Raw genomic sequence first — 19,625 nt, forward strand, 5'->3', positions numbered from 1 at the left:
GGTCAAGTGAAAACTTGGACTATGATGTTCATCTGTAATAGTGGACCTATTGGTTACCTTAATCATACATTGTCTAGCGTGATGAAGACCTGGGGGGAGGGGTGCAAGGAGGTGGGGATCAATGGGGGGGGGGGAATGGGGACATTTGCAATGCTTTTAACATCAAAGATAAATTTAAAAAATAATAATTCATACATTGTCTGTATGAATAAGGACAGACAAATTAGAGCTATGCTCATCATTCATTATGTTAAGAAATTTTAAAATAATTATGAAATGTTTTACTAATCTTGATTTGTCTTTATTTGTATTTTTCTGGTTATTACACCAATATATGATCATTTAAAAATAACCCCATGGGATGGCACTGGCCCTCTTGAGAGTCGTAGATATAATTTTACATCCTTATGTAAAATATGAGGATACTACGTCCCCAGAGGATATGCCCAAGAATCACAGACCCAGCCATGCCAGGTAAAAAGTACTTAAGGTTTGGACAGATAAACAAATAAGCACATTCCATGTGCTGGGCATTGTCTTAAGCTTGTTTCAGACATACTCTAATTTAATCTTCATGTAAACACTAGGCAGACCTTGTTATCCCCATTGTACAGTTGAACCCAAAGCACAGAGAAGTAAAGTAACTTAACGCAAGGTCCCAGAAAAGTTAGTAGCAGTGCCCTGACTCAGACCATCCTCTTCTGAATGACTATACAACACAGTGCAAAGTACAGACCATCATTTAGAACTGTAGGGGACACGGGGCAATGCAACCCTCCGGTATATGAGTACACAGGCTAGGCCAGCTCTCCCAGAGCAGTACATGGACCGCCAGCCATGCATCCAAGTCATGGTTTATTTCCCACTTAGTCTCACCTTCTTTTTTGTGTTCTTCCTGCAGACATTCATGCCCAGGAGAAGGCTGCTTTAGGTCCCTCTGGACCTTTCCTAAAAGGAAGATCCCTGTGCACTAAATGAGTTCCAGAAGCATCCACTAAGGCTTCCATAGCCCTCTTCCATCAGTTGACCTTCACTGGAACCCCTACCACTCAGGATGAGCGGCTTCCTTGCCTCCCTGGACCCCCGGCGGGTGCAGTGGGGGGCTTGCTGGTATGCCATGCACTCCAGGATCCTGCGCACCAAACCGGTAGAGTCCATGCTGGAGGGAACAGGGGGCACCACAGCACATGGCACCAAGCTAGCTCAGGTGCTCACCACTGTGGACCTCATCTCACTTGGCGTTGGCAGCTGTGTGGGCACTGGGATGTACGTGGTGTCTGGCCTCGTGGCCAAGGAAATGGCAGGACCTGGTGTCATTGTGTCCTTCATCATTGCAGCTGTTGCATCCATATTATCAGGTAAGGGTCTCTGTGCAGCAGAAGTCCTGTGGAAAGCATGCTTGCAGGCCTATTACTGTTCATCCCACAATCCTAGAGTCTTCAGTGGTGAGATGTAGGAAGTGAAGAGAAGTGATCTGCATGCTTCCTTTGTGCCTGGACTGCGGGGGAGTTCGGGGATAGCTTTTGGCTCAGCTGTAGTAGCTATGCTTTTCATTGGTTTTTTTGATACAAATAATTTTTCTGGTGTGCAGCCATCTCACAACTTCTTATTCCCTGTCATGTCCTATTGGTTCCATTTTTATTATCACTCTCCCTTCCATGGGAAGATATAAGTCTATCCTTTTATAGAGTGGGGGGACGAATATAGCTCAGATATAAATAATAAATAAATAAAGGGTAGGAAGAGTAGTAAAATAAGTCAGTAAATCTGATAAATTGGGATTTGGTGAGCCTCAGACTGGTATTATGACTCCCAAGCAGGAGGACACCAAGCTAGAAATGTGAACCATCATGAGGCTCACAGAGCACGTCTGCCACCACAGACCGATATTCTACCGAGCAGCTCAGCTAGTACCTTCTCTCTCCTGGAGAAAGAATCACAAAACTCATTATTTGTTTTCTTTTTTAATAAGATACTAGGACTTAGCTGTTATCACCTGTGAAGTGGCTTTTCCCTATTTCCTTGGCTTTTTCCTACTTCCTTTCCCTCCTCTTCTTTTAAGTTGTGATCCACACAGTACCTTCCCAGAATGCCAGAGATAGGTCAACAGACCTTGTTATAGGACCCAGAACCTACCTCCTCTGAGCCATGACCAACAAGAAGAGGAAACATAAGTTAGGATAGAAACTACCTGGCCAGCAGCTTCTTAAGACATTGTCTTAGCCCTGTGGCCTCATTCCCATACAGTGCAAACCAGCTTATAATGCGAAGCGAATCTGTTCTAGGAGAGAGTGACTTCCCTACAGTTTGACAAGACCCAAAGCCACAGTCACTTCCCAAGCTCCTACCAGTCCTGCACCTACACTGTCGCTGCCCGTAGCCCCATCCCAGTGGAGGGGAACTTCAGAGGAAACAGCTTTAACCTTTGCCCTTTGCCCAAAAGGCCCGATCTACTCTTCACTAGCTCAGCCGACCACCACCGGACGCCACGCCATTACCAAAGCTGAAAAGCCTTTTGTGTATTCCAGCTGAAGTAAATTAGATAGGGGAAGTCGTTTTCCTTCCTGGTTGCCACCTACAGCTTTGTTCAGAGACTGGGATGAAGGCGAGCCGGTTTAGAGAGCTTCTGGGATTCCGCTGGCTGGGACGAAATAAAGCAAAGCCACCGCACCAGCCACGTCTGGCATGAGAAGCAACCTTCCCTAAGCGGCTTCCACGAACTTGAGTTCTTATAAAGCATGGCTGGTTTAACTTTTTGTCTAAGTTTATTTCCAGTTCTCTTTTAATATCATTAAAATCGAACCTCAAACAGAATATAGGTTTAATTGACTCCTAAGTTCATGCACTTTCTTCAATAACCCTTCAAACTCATATCTCAAATGGTTTTGGTAAGGATTAAAGGACAGTAGGTAAAATTGGTTCTGATACCCAGGAATGCACAGTGAGGAAATCTAGAGCCCTTTAAATAAAACTAGGGAGTTGTGAGTCTTACCTCTCTCCTCGTTTTTCCAACCCTAAATCTCTTCTTCCATGGAGTTTCTGTCTCCACTCTGCATTTCACTTCCCAGTGCCCCTTTTCTTCAGCTCTTCATCCAACTAGATGACACCTCAATTCTTCCTCCCATGAGTATCAGCAAGGCAAGGTTATATGGACTTTGTGAAAAGTTTGGGCCAGAGATGGGAGATAGAATGCAGTCCATTCCAGCAGACAGCAAGCTTACAGTTGAATATAGGACACTCCACTTCTTTCTGGCCTTTAGAAAATGTTCACCAACCCTCTCTTCTCGGCTCCAGCCTCCAGCCCCACTGATGGGCAGCCTCTCTCCTTCAGACTGTTCAGCCTGCTCACTGTCAAGCACTAAGATTCTTGTCCATATCTTATCCAGTGGGGTTTGCTTATCTCTATCTCCCTCCAAGCTCATCCTGGACATTTTTCAAAGACTATCATCTCCCAAACAAAATAGTCCATCAAGATTATTCACTACACAAAATGGGTTCTTAGAGGAAGGACTTGGGGGCCAAGCCAAGAAGGTTAGATATCCTTCTGTGGGCACTGAGAAGCTCAGTGGCATGACCAGATCTGTACTTTAGTAACAGTGGGGAGAGGAGAGGGGTGGAGAAACTGGTTATACACATACTGTATGGAACAGGCAAGAGATTAGGAGGCACTAGGCCCTAACGGTGGAGGAAAGGATGCTGAGGATGGAGAGGACTTGGGCATGGGCGGGAGAGGAAGGCTGAGGAAAGAAGGATGAGTGCTCTTTCTAGCTTGGAAAAGACATAATAAATAAGAATATTTTTGAAATAATTTTATTAGAGTAAATCCATCAAAAGGATTTACGGCACCGCTCTGGTGACAGAAAGTGAACGTAGAAACAGAAAGCTCTAGTATAGAAGACCCTCACAGCACACCCCAAGTGACAGTAAACTAACCTGTGTGTGCTGAACACTGTATCCAATGCAGTGCTTTCATGTGGCACCTCCTTTCCGTGTCACCAACCCAGTGGAGGGAGCAGTGATTTTAGTTCTGCCCTCAGATGAGGAGACAGTCAGAGGTGGTAAAGTGACTTCCTGAGGGGCAGGCAGATGTTTCATTGCAGAGCCGGACCTGAAATCTAAGCCTGTAGAACTCCAGTACCCATGGCCTTCCATTTCAGCAAGTTGCCCCCGAGATCTTTGAAGCCAGTATTTCTCATTAATGTGGATTAAAACATTGCAATCAATGAGAAGGGTCTGAAAGGCAGTAAAGCATCATCACACTGAGCAGTAATTTTCTTGGCACTCTTCGTTTATGGTTTGAAACTGGGGTTTATAATTCATATTTCCTGCCATCCTCATTTGCTCTTTAGCATCTCCGGGTCATCACCAGGTGAGCCCACAGTAAGTGAATCCCTGGGGAGCTGGTAAGGGGAGCAGACGCCTTTCCCAACCTCCTTCTTGGGCTGGTTCTGGGGACTTGAAGAAACTTAAGCAGAGTCTCCCCACTCTACTATTCATCTCAGGTTGGATTTTCATAACTGAGGAAGATTTCTAAAGATTCAGAGTCTGTTTAGTTAGTCTGGTGAGTTTCTTTGTCTCATTTCCAAGAACGATTTTCCTCTCCTTAAATTGAAATTAGAGAGGTGAACATCAGGAGGGTTGGTCCTTTTGCAACCCTTTCTCAATGATCCAGAATAATTCATTCATTCCACAAAGTTGCATTTGTCTGTTCCCCCAAACATATCTGAGAACTGCTTTTAACCACACTGGGAGGTGAAAGAGGCAGAAACATGGAGAGGGTGGGGAGGAATTGCAAAGATAAGCAAATGCTTGCCAGTCCTTGAGCCCCTGGAAGACGAGAACTCCAAGTAGTGTCCAAATACACAGCTGGATGTTGAATTCCTAATAATGATACCAGCTCCTCCTGATGTTTGCAAAGTCTTTAGGACATAACTTATTAAACACTAAATAAATGTTAGGCATTATTATGAGTACTATTGCTTTTATTATAATTAGGCAAATATTGTGGCCCAGGCACTGTGCATACATCACCTCGTTCAATCCTCTCAACCTCCCTGCTGGCTGGGTATTAGTGTTTTCATTCTATGGCAAATCATAATAGCTAAATCACTGAGGACTTACAGTGTGCCTGGCACCAGCAGAACACCAGGTGCACAACCCTCCCAACAAACCCTACAAAATAAGTGCCATGATTATATTCACTTCATAGCTGTCAAAACTAAGGCTCAGAGGGATTAGGTGACTTGTCCAGGGCCGCAAGGCAGCCAGTGTCAAAGGCCAAGTCTAAATCAAATTCTGCCTAGCTTCAGAGTCTGCTTCATGCACACTCCAAAATTCAAAAACTCACCAAAGAGAATCAAACGAGTCAAGGAAACCTTCACTCTTTTGGGGTTTCAAAAGAGCCTGTTGCTCACTGTAGTCTGTTGATTAGGAGAGCACTTTTTTAGCTCAAAACTTCTGTAACCCAGGTCATGAAAATGACTTCTAAGCTCAGCACCTTTCTGTCAGCTGTCAGCACTGGAAGGGTGTTGTGAAGTGCATGCAGCTCTTCTATCCAGCGCTGACTGACAGCCCTGTAGGAAGGATGTCAGTTACCAGTTCAGAGAAGGTGAGCATATTGTAATAGAAACTTGCAAGTTTCTCAAATAGCTGATTGTGAAAATGAGCTTTCTCCAGCAAACCTAGGAGAACCTGGGCTTCTTTTATACCTTCTGCAGCCCTTGGTAGAGTGGACAGTGCATACGAAGGGCCCTTAGCGCGGCTGCAGGAGGGACTGGCCACCTGCTCTGGGCTCAGTGTGGCAGAGGTGCTGCAGGACACAGGCAAGAGCTCTGAGACAAAGACCTTGGCATTGACGCAAAGACACAAAACAGGCACACGTGCCATAATTGTGAACGCTGCAAGAGACAACAGGGCCTGGGTCACAAGTCAAGACGCCAGACAATATACTACTTGAATTCCTCATGTTAAGGAAACTGTTACAGAAACAGAGATCAGGCTTCCAATAACCCCTAAATTATTCTCATAGAGGGAGATCTCGAGAAGAGACGGCATAGATAGTCTGGTCGCATTTAATCAGCAAACTATTAAACTTCCTTGGCCTGTTTCAGGAGTCACTTCTCTGTTATGCGGACAGCTTCTTTTCTTCCTGTTTATATGTTATATATCGGTGCTGTGGTTTGGGGAACTTTCCAGTTCTCTGTTCACAGCCCAACTTTAATTGGAGCCCTGTCAGCTTCAGAAACTAATAGTGTCCTATGTTCCTTGATTAACAGTGCTATCCGTCCCCGAAACACAGGCTCTTACTGTCCACCTGGGCCTGCTTTGGCAGAAAACTTATGAGTCTCTTCTTAGACGCAAAGAAACATGGGCACTCGCAGACGCATTTGTAAAAATTGCCTGGGATTCGCTGACAGGTGAGGGCCAAGGTTGCTCAGGGAGAAGGGGCAGCAGGAGGGAGGTGGCAGGGAGAGCGCCTGATGGATTACCCCCTGAAAAAGAAACCCACAATCTTCTTGTTTATCAGGAACACTGGGAAGAGGACATGGGTGCAGATCACAGGGTCCCGTGGCACATGACAGGGGGCTGAGCAGATGATTCTCAGAATCCAGCAGCCTGCTTCTCAAGGGGGACAGCAACAATGGAGACACGTTATCACCCACAGTCAGAATTTCAGTGTCACAGAGAAAACAAAGTTTCCAAGATAACGCACACTTTGAGGTCCTGTGATTTCTCCTTACATCCTATTCCTAACCTGCATTTAAGCAGTACTAGCCACCACAGCAATATATATGACACGTCTTAGCCCTGTTGTGAATTTATAAATGGAGCAAAGATGTTTTTAAAAAACAAAGAAAATGAGAAGGAAACAGGTAATCACCATCTCAGCAAAATGCTACATTTGGTGAGGACTTTCTTAAAGACATGTTTGGGCCTAAGTGGTGAGTTGCACGGGTTTAGTCTATCAGCTGATGCCATCCTGTGTCTGGGAGATGACAGATCATTGACACTCAGGAGAAGCTGCCTTCATGAATGAGGAATCAGTGACCTCATCCATTTGCCAAACCAGCCCACCCCTACCTCCTTACCTTCCCTATGCAGTATTATAGATACACTATGTTCAAAAAGCTCCCCAGGTCTGATGTCTGCAACTTGCGCCCATAACACAAAGTAAGACCCTCTGAGATTGAACTCTGAGCAACACTCAAGATGTTGCTGATCCTACAGGCCTGAATGAAACTGCAGGGCTGGCAAATCATTTTCTTGAACAGCTCCTTTCACTCCCTCTCACATCTTCTGATTCCCTCTTTCCTTTTGAATAGTCCTTCTGGCTGTCCAAAGACTTTAATTCAAAATTCAATTTTGCAGTTTCTTAAAGCAGCGCTTGCATTTCCCGCCCACCCTAGCAACCAGATTCTCCTTCTTTGTGTTATTACAATTGTCAGTTTTCTGGTCTGTCTTTTCCACTAGACTATAAGACCCTCCAAAAAGGGATATTCTTCTTCTGTTCATCTTTGAATCCCTAAAAGCTAGCATAGAATCATGGAGATGGCACTTCATAATTTTTTGGATAAACGAATGAATTTAAAGCTCCTAGAACTGGATATCTGGAGGCCTCCGTTCTAGCCCCAGCTCTGTATTTAACTGAATATGCAACTATAGCCTGAGGCTCAGTTGTGTCAGCTATGAAGAGAACAAACCCAATAAGCAGTTGACACCCGTCCCCATGCCATGCTCAGTCCAGCCCCGTGTATCCACAGAGGAGGGTCAGGGGCTTGGAGGAGGTGTGGAATGAGGGAGAACCTGGGCAAACCATCCTCAGTTCCCCCACCCCTCTTCAAACATAGCCACCCTGCCTTTACTTATTAGGCCTCAAACAAGACTTTATGTGCAAAGAGTGTTTTACACTCAAGGCAAAGCTTTAAAACTATAGAAGCAGATAAACTGTCCAGTCTTTTTCAGCTAGATTCCCCCAATCTATTAAAAAAGCCACACCCCCTCAATTACTTGCTCCCAGTCCACCTCTGCAGACTTATCTTCCTCAATCCCCAAAGTAGCCCTCATGTGCCATTGCAGCTAGGCCTTTTCATCTGCTGTAATCACCCTTTTCCATGTTTTTCTACCTGGCAAAGCCCAGCTCACCCTTAATATGCAACTCAAAAGCCTCTCCCTTCCTTCCTGCTCCCCCAGCAACAAAAGACCTATGCTCCCAAGAACTGAGCTGCCCCACAGAGCTCCAAGAGCACCTCATAAATGCTCTATAGTATTAAAACTGGCCATGTGGAGTCATCTGTTTATTAAACTCTTTCCTGATTAAAACATAGATGCTTCACAGTCAAGAGACCTGCTCACTTACTGTCCTCTGTCTCTGGTAATCACTACAGTGATCAATTTAGTAGGCACTTACTAATGTGTGTCACATAAAGGAAGGAAATTGGGGAGTCAGAAGTTATTTAGGAAACTAGTAAATTAGCTGATAATTAGGTTAGAGAATTAGTCCATAAATTAAACTACATGTTAATGAGTAGTAGAGCCAAGGCAGTCCGAGTGAAGGGATGCAACTAGAAGGGGAGGAGCATGTAGTGATAGTTTACGGCTCTGTGGCACTGTCTCAGGCACAGTTGGAAAGTTCAACAGTGTCCATAGGCTCTCTGGAAGTGTCTAACCTCACACTGGCCTATTATGTGTGTATATGATAGAAGCATGGACTCTCTGAGTTGGAAAGAATTCACACTGAAAGGGACTAAATTTTTCTGAACCCCAAATTATACCTCATTTGGAGTACACAAGAGAGGATTGGTAGACAATATTTCAAATATGGAATCACCTGGTATCTTGTCCCAACCGTCTTTTAAATGTATAAATCCTAAGTTTGGCTGCTTTTTAGGCTAGCAGTGTGTTAATTTAACCCAAAATAGTTCATGGTATAGGTATAAAACAAAACACTAGGGATATGACAAAATGGAAACAGGGATACATTTACAATATACTTAAAGAGTGGGCAATGGAAAAGATTATCAGAGTTGGAGGCTATGAGAAACCACTCACTTCCTCTAGTCCTGCTGAAATGAATCTTCCATATTTCTCAAGGACCTAGACTTGCTATCTCTGAACAGCTCTAATGGGAAATGTCCATCATGTGGTCTGCAGCATTCAGCCTCTCCTTGATGGCTACCTGGACCTCAACATTGACTTCTATATTGATTTTTTCTAGCTACGTGGTTAAACTTTTGGAATCAATATGCCTCTCCCTCTCCAGCCACTTGGTGGACAGCCAAGGAATGTATTTTGACAATAGGACTGGCAAATATGAATAGGAATATAACTCCAGGAGAAACATTTTTTTAAAATATATTACTAAATTGAGTAAAATTTATTTATAAACATATCTCTCCCTTAAAATCATGATTCTCAACCCAGTACACCAAATTGACTTTAGGTAATAAATACTTTGCAATGCTTCCCTTACTATTGTGAAATACAAACTTGGGAGAATGTCACCTTCGTATACATGCTTAATTTATTTAAAAAATTGATGTGTCCTGAGTATGAAATATAAATGAAATATAAGAAATTTCTAATAAAAAATATGGAGATAGATTCAGGCTCAAAGATGATAAACAGGTTTTTACTTGCGTGATTGTGCATTGGTATCTTCAGAAGTCATGTAAGACACGGGACAGTGCTTCATTCTGTGGGATGCCCCCACACATTGCAGAATGTCTCACAGCTCAGTCCTCTGCCCATTCAATGTAGTTTGTGCCCACAGTTCTCATGAGAACCATAGACACGCCTGTAGATTTCCAGAGTTTGAACCCTAGGAGGCAGTACCACCTTTGTTGAGAACCATTGGTCTGAAGTATTTTCTACAGAGCTTCCCCCATTTACTTAGACGCTAGCTGTGAAACCAAAGATGATAGCACTAGAAGGTACCTTAAATCTTATCTAACTGCCCCCTCATTTTTATCCATGGTAAGTAACTTGCTCTTGGACACTCAGTTACTACATAATCTAGGATAAAAACCAAGACTTCCTTTACTGAATAGAAAGATACCCTTGAATTTGTCTCTCTTACACACTAAGTATTTGAAATTAGATGAATGACTCAACATTTTCCAGTTTTTAGCAGGATATTTGGGGTTGAAATCACTCATTTCTCACCACTGAGCTTCAATGCCAGCTGGGATACAAATAAATGAGAAAGATTAAAAAGATTATAAATGCCCTTACAATGTGTTCAAAAGAAGGATTACTGAGAGCAAAAATTGTCTTACATGGTTAGTGGCTAATTGATTTTCTCACCATTCTCCCCAACCTCCAGTCACCAGGGTCCAGACAGGACCTTGGGAAACAAATGACCAAGATTCCATATGCTCCTGCATTGTGCACAGCCTGACTCAGGACAGCAAGGGGCTGGTCCCTTCCTAAGACCTAATGAAATCTTGGCTATTCAGTTCTGATGGTGAACTGAATGTTTTTGTTGTTTTTTAAATATATCTTTATTGATTTCAGAGAGAGGAAAGGAGAGGGAGAGAGAGAGATAGAAACATTAATGATGAGAGAGTCATTGATCGGCTACCTCCTGCACGCCCCTGACTAGGGATTGAGCCCGCAACCTGGGCATGTGCCCTGACTGGGAATCGAACCCCAATCGCCTGGATCCTGGGTCAATGTTCAACCTCTGAGCCACGCCTGGCCAGGCGTGAACTGAATGTTTTAAAATTCGATTTGACAGATCAAATATTAAGAAGAGAATGCTAGATTGCACAAACTCCACAATACTGGCTCTCCCAATTAAATTTGCAAATTGATGCCTGTTTCAAAAATATTGCCTGGAAAAAATCCAATTTATAAGCCTTATATATTATCAGGGGGTAAAGATAGGTGGAGAGAAGACACTCATAGCATGTATGACTTATTGGGTAAAATTGTGGATCCTACACGAAAAAGTTCATTTCCTCCTAATCCCTTCCTCACACTGCACCGAAAGAGCAGCCTACTCTGTATGTGCGAGCTCAGCTCTCTTCAAGAGAACACAAAAATCCTGCACGCAAGAGAGCATCATCAGGTCCTCATACTTGGTGCTTATACACCCTACAATTTCCTCATGGAAGAGTTCCTCAGGTCTTTCTTCCAAGACCACATCCTCTAAAATGTAGACTCACTGTAACAATTCAAACATCAGGTGTCAGAAGCAGCAATTTAGAAAGGAGGAGGTTTGACTGCTCAGGGTAAGCCCTGTGTCGGCAACAAAGAGAAACAACTGACCATCTGATCTCCAGGAAGGAGACAGAAAACTATTTTTACAAAGTGGAGGGAGGGAGGCTGACATAGGAACTCAAAATGAATAGCAACCTGGACCATTCAGTGTAGAGACAAACTGCTTTGCTAGCCCCGAGAGCATCTTCATGATATAGAACAACATTGTAATTGACCTAAAACAAAAATTAGATTATGCTCAATATATTTCACAGCAAAATTCAGTACAGTAAGTTGACTCCTAGAGTGACGGAGTAGGAAGACCTTTCAGAGAGCATCCCAGTCCGATTCCTTTGTTTTACAAAGAAGGAAGCTGAATGTAAAAGGCGGAACAGGGTCAAGTTAGAGTTGAGACAACAGTGCAGCCCAGTTGTTCCAGGGCTCCTTCCATATGGTCACCCTGACAACTGATGTCACCGAGAGGAAGGAAAAGAGATACGGCATCGCATGTCATCGCTCATGTCATTGCTTTTGACATCCCTGTTTTTGCTTCTTTGCATTGATTTCTCCCCCCTTCTAATGGAGAAGAAACCTGCTCTCTTTATTCACAGAAGAGTGAACAATTATGTAGTAACTGATTTGTGATGAGAGAGCTTCAGGGTTGACCCTGAACAAAATTGAGACTGACAGTGAAGTTTACTTTGAGTTCTCTCTGACATCCTCCTACCTCCCATTCCTGCTGTGCTTCCTCCAAGCTGTCCTACATCTGTCCTCCAACTTGGCACCCCACCCACTGGCCCCATATCCAGAGCTCCTAGCACGACACAGGAAACTCTCCCAGCTCCCAGAAGTCTGGTGTATTCCCAGCCTCTTTCTAATTTGGTCTCTAATTCCATTAACCAAAGAATGAGGCAATATACCAATGTTTTCAAAAATAAGTGAGGAGCCTGTTAAAATACAGATGCCTGGTCCCCATCTCCTGAAATTATTATCAACAGATGATTCTGCTGGGATGGACCCTGGACCTCCCAGCCCCCTGCCACATGCACACTCCCCTCCACCCAAATACTTCATGCTGTCTCTCTGCCATGACTTTATCCCATATAACACTTTCTTTGTCCAGTTAATTTCTCCATATTCCTCAAAACCAGCTGATGTGCATGTCTCTCATGTCTGCTCTCATTCCTGTACAATTTTAGATTGCTGAGCTTATACAGCCTACCACGTGTGCTGATTTTCTGGTACATCTCCCCTTGAGGGCAAGGCCATGTCTCATTTGTCTTTTGTAATTCCCAGCACTTAGCAGCCTGCCAGGCACATAGTAGGCACTCTAAAAGTGTTCATTAAATTGTATTTTGCATGTGCTCAATTTCCTTATTAATAACTAGTTCTTTATTTATATTTGAATTTTTTATCAGCCCCCTGGATATAGTTAAAGATTTTCACTAATCACTCACAGTATCACTCTCAAATGAGAGGCCTCTTCTAGATGTAAGCATGAAAGAGAAGAATGTTACACATAATCTAACCTTGTGCCAACGGTTGTGGGGTCATAATGAGTTAGGCCCCAAGGAACAGTGACAGAGACACATACAACAAATGGGATTTTTTCTAAATAAAGATCAGTTTCTAATAGTTCCTTAGAATTTGTTCCGATTGCCTTCTAGGCATTCAGGTTAAAAGTGAGGTTGGAAAACATTACTGGCTTTGAACTGATTCATATACATAAAACTGTGTGTATTTGTTCTACAACCCCAGGAATTCCCAATATTTTCTACCCAACATGGTTAGCCACCAGGAGGCTAGCTCATCCCCTACAGTCTACTACCCATGTGTGTTTTCCTATGCAGGTGTTTGCTATGCAGAGTTTGGAGTCCGTGTCCCGAAGACCACAGGGTCAGCCTACACCTACAGCTATGTCACCGTCGGGGAGTTTGTGGCATTTTTCATCGGCTGGAACCTGATCCTGGAGTACCTGATTGGCACCGCAGCGGGCGCCAGTGCTCTGAGCAGCATGTTTGACTCTCTGGCAAACCACACCTTCAGCCGCTGGATGGTGAACAGCGTGGGAACACTCAACGGCCTGGGTGAGACTGCCGCACCCCCTCACCCCAAGGGCAAGCTTGCTGAGCCAAATAAATGGGTTCCCCTTTCAGGACGCAATTTGGTAAAATGCCTCAAGAGCCTTAAATATGGGGGGGGGGGGGGGCGGGCAAGCAAACGAATTCTTCCCCTGTGAATCTACCCTAAGGAAATCAGTCTAATTTCCATAAAGCTTTCTACGATGCCCGGATGGGCATGGCTCAGCGGTTGAGCGTCAACCTAGGATCCAGGCCATCAGGGTTCGATTCCCGGTCAGGGCACATGCCCGGGTTGCGGGCTCGATCAATGACTCTCTCATCATTGATGTTTCTATTTCTCTCTCCCTCTCCTTTCCTCTCTCTGAAATCAATAAAGATATATTTAAAAAAAAAAAAAAAAAAGCTTTTACGAAAAGATGTTCATCACATCCTTATTTATAATAACAAAAAATTAGAACCAGCCTAAATATTCAACAGTGGAGCAAATAGCTAAGTAAATTGTGGAAGCATATTATGTAGCTAGAAATTTTTTAAAATGACTAGGAAGATTGTTGTAATAACATGGAATGTTTTCAATGTAATGGCATGTGACAAAGGATGCAAATCTACATGCATCATGTTAATAATTATATAAAAGTAAAATGAATACAGTAAGAACTATAAGGAACTTCTCCAGTGGTTTCCTCAGAAGAATTTTTAAATTTTCATAAGTAAGCATGCATTAATTTTTAAATGAGAAAATACATTTTTTAAATGGAACAAAATAGATTCCAGTCTAGCAAAGGTCAAGGATGGCAATGGAACTGTGCGAATACTAAACAATCAGGAGTCATGTAACAATTACCTTGAGACTTCAGGCCCTGTCCATCACTTGCTACCCACTTTCCATCCTGATGTCTCACTCTATTCTTTCACATTCATGGGAGGCTAAACATTAGTTGAGGGGACTTTGGGGTCCTGCCCTGGAACTTGCAGGGACTGATTCTGTGGTTGTGTGAAAGTCATTTAACTTCAGTGTCCCTATATCAGAAGAATTGAGGAACATACTGAGTGCCCAGATACCAGCAGAAAATGAAAAAGTGTGAAGACCACCTCTCCTCAGCATGCTGACTTCATAGAATTTTAAGTCTGCAAGGGTCCTCCAGAGTCAGGTAGTCCAGTCCCTTAACCTTACAGATGAGGTCCAGAGAAACGAGGCACTTGCCCATTTGAGGCACAGCCCTGTCTTTGGGTCCTGTGTGCTTACTCACACTGTGTGCTTAATAGCAATTTAATTTAATTTGACCCCTCTGATTATGGGCAAAAGTACAGCTGAAATTCAGGAGCCTCAGTGCCAAGGCAGTGCCTTTTCCACTCTACAGAGGGCAGGAGTCCACTGCCAATGGACAAGACCTAGCATGGAGTGTGTGTTCACTGGTTATTTTCTCTACAGCCACATACACATAAATGGAAAGAACATCTTTCTTCCAATAGTTTTCAAAGACATACATCTTAAATGTTTCTAATAAAAAATTGCTGGAATGGAAAACAAAATTCATGGAATATACAGTGAACAAGAATGAAGATAAAGCAGTTTTCAAATAACATGTTAGGCCTATATATACATCCCAAATATCCCAGGACAGGCCTAACTTCCATGGTTCCATAGGACTCTTGTAGTTGTCATATATCACGTATCATAATTTTTGGTCCAGGATATCATGTTATTTTACTTATATACCAAAACCTTCCCATGTGCAAATAGACACTTGTAGACCATAGTGTCGGTGGGCACTGGCGCGTCACACACACACACAGTGTTTTCTCTCATGGTGACAAAATGACCACCCTCTGAGAGCTGAGTGCAGATGCCCTGGGGTGGGGCTGGAAGTTTGCAGGGCTTTTCCCCCTCTGGACAATATTAATTCATGTCTTGCCCCTCTAGGGAAAGGTGAAGAGTCGTACCCGGACCTTCTGGCTCTGGTGATCGCGGTCATCGTCACCATCATCGTGGCGCTGGGCGTGAAGAACTCTGTGGGCTTCAACAACGTGCTCAATGTGCTGAACCTGGCAGTGTGGGTGTTCATCATGATTGCAGGCCTCTTCTTCATCAATGGGAAATATTGGGCTGAGGGCCAGTTCTTGCCCCACGGCTGGTCAGGGGTGAGTTCATCCCTAAATCCCGGTGGACCTGTCACCCGCTCTGCTTTCCACCCTGTGACCAGTCTGAGATGTATTTTCAGGAAAATGCTGCTGCTGTGTCTCATATCTTCATGCCATCCTCTTCATTACCTTCCATTGGAGTGTTCTGAAGAAGTGGCTCTTTTTATTTTATTTTATTTTATTTTATTTTATTTTATTTTATTTTGTCTCACAAACATTTATTAAGATCCTGCTTTACAGATAACAGTAATAGATCTGGTGTGTTGGTCGCTTGCAATATGCCTAACACTAAGTGCATTGCATGTAATATCTCATTTAATCTCCCTAATAACCTTGCAAGGAAATATTTACATTCTGGGCTTACAGATGAAAAAGCTCACACTCAGAGAGCTCAAATCACTTGCTATTAAGCATTCAGTGTAGGTAAACACAAAGGGTCCAAAGCCAGGACCATTGGACTCCAAACTCCGTGGAATCTCCCTACAGTCTATTCAGATGACAGACAGTTCATAGATAAACAAGGCAGTAAAAAGGCCAGGAGAGGGACAGGTGGGGGAGAGATGAGTGTTTCCTAGGTATAGAACTAGGGAACAAGCAGTTTTATTGTTGTTGTTTTTCTTTTTTTTCCCTTTTTTAATCCTCACTTGAGGACACATTCTTTATTAGTTTAAGAGAGAGGAAGGGAAAGGGAGAGAGACAGACAGACAGAGAGACAGAGAAAGAAAGATAGAAACATTGATAGATCACCTCCTGTACGTGCCCTGACCAGCGATCAAACCAGCAACCTGGGAATGTGCCCTGATCAGAAATCGAACCTGAAACCCCTCAGTACACAGGACAATACCCAACCAACTGAGCTATACCAGCCAGGGCAGGAACAAACAGTTCTAAAATCTAATCCCAACTTTTGACCCAAGGTAGATAGTCCCTCTGGGGTCTGAGGACAGTTGGGTGGGCCCCGTAGGTACAGATTATAAATTCCATTCCAATGGCATGGTTCTCGCAGAGAAGCCCACCTGGGGGCTGGCAAATGAGTGGGCTGAACCAGAAGGATATTTTCAGATCTCACTCTTGTGATGAGTAGTTCTAAGTCTCACCTGATTCTTTCTCTAGGATGACTAAAAATGCTTACTTTATTCATTAATTGGTAAAATTCACCAGCCCATTCTTTTTTTAAAATAGTAGAATGTAATTCAGAGAATTTTGAGCTAAAAGTGGTCTTAGAGGTCACAAGGTCCTATCCCCTCATTTAACAGGTAGAGAAACTGAGGCCAAGAGAGCCAAACCTGCCTAGGATGGTAGCAGAGGCAAGTCCAGGATTCCACCAGTTTTGCTTTTGTAGGTTTTGCTTAGATTGTTTTTCCTCCAGGATTTTCAGGGATCAGAAATCTCTCTTGGAGAACACTCAAAATAACTTCTGTTATTCTGAACCATGCCATGCTGTTCGATGCAGAGAAATAAGCAAGGAAGCAATTTCAGCCAAGATTTCTAGTCTTCTGCTTATCTGTAAAAATCCCACAGAACCACAAATTCATTCTGCCTCCTTGAAATGAATAAATTCTGAAACTGGTAAAAACCAGAAGAGACAAAGAAACACTGTTGACCCCATTCTGGATCCCCAAAGCTATATTTTCTTATGATACAAATCGTTCCTTTCCTATCAAATAAGAGAAACAACAAATTATAAGAGTGACAAAGAAAGAATGTTTTTCAGGAACTCAATTGCATTTTCATCATAGCACACAAAAATGTTCTCACCGTTTTCTTAACAATGTAAGAGATTACTGGGTCATGGACTTACTGTAAGACTTTGGCCAACAGCTAACTTCTGTGCTTTTAGGTTTTCTCAGCTATCAAGTGGGAAAACTAATTGTACCAAAAGTCTGCAAAAGAGAATAAAATCTTGGATGTTTTTATGTGCACACTGTGTGGTTAACAATAGTGAGAATGACAGGAGGAAGGAGCTAGAATGTGCCCACTACCTACTAGATGCTCTTTGAATTGTGGATTGTTCTCTATGAGTATTATCTCATTCTTACAATAAAACTTTAACACAGGAGCTGCAGTCCCCAACTTACAGGTGGAGGGTACAGGCTCAGAGAGGCTGGGTTACTCACCAGAGGTCACTTAGCTAGTCAGTGCCAGAACCAAAATTCCCGCCCAGGCCCGGTGGCTCCAAAACCCTTACTACATCAATGCCTTGTATATGATGACTCTCCCTTCTGGGCCTTCTTAAATAAGATAATTAATCTGACATGTTATATTTTTATTTCCTTTGAGCTTTCCCAAAGTCATAGTCTCGGAACTGGCAAGAGCCTTCAGAGGTGGCCTAGTCTCTTTTCTTATGTTCAAATGGGAGTAAAATTAAACCAGCCCAGGCCAAATGCGCATTGTTTACCAAGACATCATGGCAGAGCAATTCAAAAGCTTTTCTTAATGACTTGGATCATGTTAAATTTTCATAATTTTCCTCGTAGCTTACCTGAATGGCATGCACTGTAGTTTAGGCCCCACGTGACAACTGGAAAGAGCTAATATCCTCCGTGTAAATACCCTTTGCCCATGCTGAAGAAGATGAGTCTTTTAGTCTTCCTTCTGGGGTTTTGTCCCGGGGTCTTTATTCTCTTTGGGGGTCTCCTCTTCCCTTATTTGGGGTTCCACATTCTTCTTCAGTCAGGAGCCTGCCTCAAAAAGGAAGGAGCTCATTAAGCCAGCCTCAGAGGCTCCTGGTTTGCACATCCAGGCTCTCAGCAGCTTTTATAGCAAGAAATGAAGATCAGAAATTAACCATAAAAAAGGAAGGAAAGATTCCATTCCTATCACTTAACATTTTGTTTATGATGAATTCTTTCATATACAATTTTCCTTTCCTCTTCACAACACCCCTGCAATATAAATACAATGATCTCCACTTTTACATCAAAATAACTGAAGCTTAGGCCACAAATCTTAATCACAAAAGAGTTGAAATTCGATCCCAGTCCTGGATGAGCCAAAGCCCTTGTTTATGTACTCCACTACCCCCTGGTAGTGGGCACATGGGAACAATTGTCCTTTTTTACACCTTTGGCCAATGACCTCACTCCAACCCAAACCTACTACCTTGAGTAGGCTTGCCGTTGGCCACCAAAAAGTGGCTGGAATTTCGGATTTTTCACTGCAAATCCATTTTCCCTGTAGAAAATTCCAATATGTGTCCTAGTGGCTGTGACTAAAAGCATCATCTGAGCACAAAGGACATCCCAGTGTGAAGATGTTGCTGACTCATCCTCTCTACTATCTGCCCGGCCTTGGATCTCTGCATAGTGAATTTCCTCCCTGGCCAACTGGCCTGGGCGTGTTCTTTCTCAACTTTGGTTTCAGCTCACTTTTCCAGTCCAGCAAGGCCACTTTGAATATAGATCCTATTTTTTAAGGTCCAACACCTTCTCATGAGTATTTCATCCACTGAGTTAATAAACACACTCCTTACTCTGTTATCTAACAATTGTCAACAAAAGTGAGTTGCCTACTTGGCAGCTACATCAATTTCTTCACTCCTTAGGGAAAACCTGACCTACAAGGGGATTAGTTCAGAGTTCCAATCCACTTTATTCTTCCATCACTTTAGGTAGGATGGGATGGAGAAAACCATTGTGTCGGGGGTGGTTTATAAGGATACCATTACTTGACTTGCAACACAATTCTCAAGTTCTCTTGTACTTTGAAAGAGTTAATGAGCAATCTGTCCTCTGGCCATGGACCCCTCATAAGCTTATTCTTTCCCTACTCCAGCTACTTCCTTCCAAAGAAAATAGCTTAAGGAATGGTTTACTCACTTACAGGTTCTGGGTCAAATGCTTCTTTGGTCTTGAAGAGCTTAAGAACAACAAACATTTTTTCCCTATATCAAGTAACTGCTGGCCCTCAGCTGAACCCCTGCCTCCATCTGCAAATCCTCAGCCCCTGAACATTGTTGGATGTGTCTTCCCTGTATGTTATTTGTTCTTGATGCTATCTTATGGTTTTCCTTTAACCAAATAAGATGCTCTATCAGCACAAATAGCTCCCAGCAACACAGTCCATAGCAAGGACTTGTGGGGAATGCTGAGAGCCTCCAAACAAAGGAAAAGTTATTCTCCTTGTCTCCACATTTGAATCTATTTGTTGGAACCTATTAGCACATTCCACTGTCGCTGTAAACAGGCTGCTAACAGAGCTGGA

The 19,625-nt window shown here is 43.2% G+C and overlaps 1 protein-coding gene across 1 annotated transcript in view; it reads left to right on the forward strand.

Moving 5' to 3' along the window:
• Window positions 1–1,054: 1,054 nt before the first annotated feature.
• SLC7A14 (solute carrier family 7 member 14) overlaps window positions 1,055–19,625 on the forward strand; it is a 39,377-nt gene continuing 20,806 nt past the window's right edge. Inside the window, exons 1-3 of the mRNA XM_016202983.2 lie at window positions 1,055–1,358; window positions 13,050–13,286; window positions 15,205–15,422. Coding sequence (XP_016058469.2) covers window positions 1,055–1,358; window positions 13,050–13,286; window positions 15,205–15,422 — 759 coding nt within the window. The remainder of the gene's footprint in view (window positions 1,359–13,049; window positions 13,287–15,204; window positions 15,423–19,625) is intronic.

Source organism: Miniopterus natalensis, chromosome 6, assembly GCF_054644295.1.
Source record: "Miniopterus natalensis isolate mMinNat1 chromosome 6, mMinNat1.hap1, whole genome shotgun sequence".
NCBI lineage: Eukaryota > Metazoa > Chordata > Mammalia > Chiroptera > Miniopteridae > Miniopterus > Miniopterus natalensis.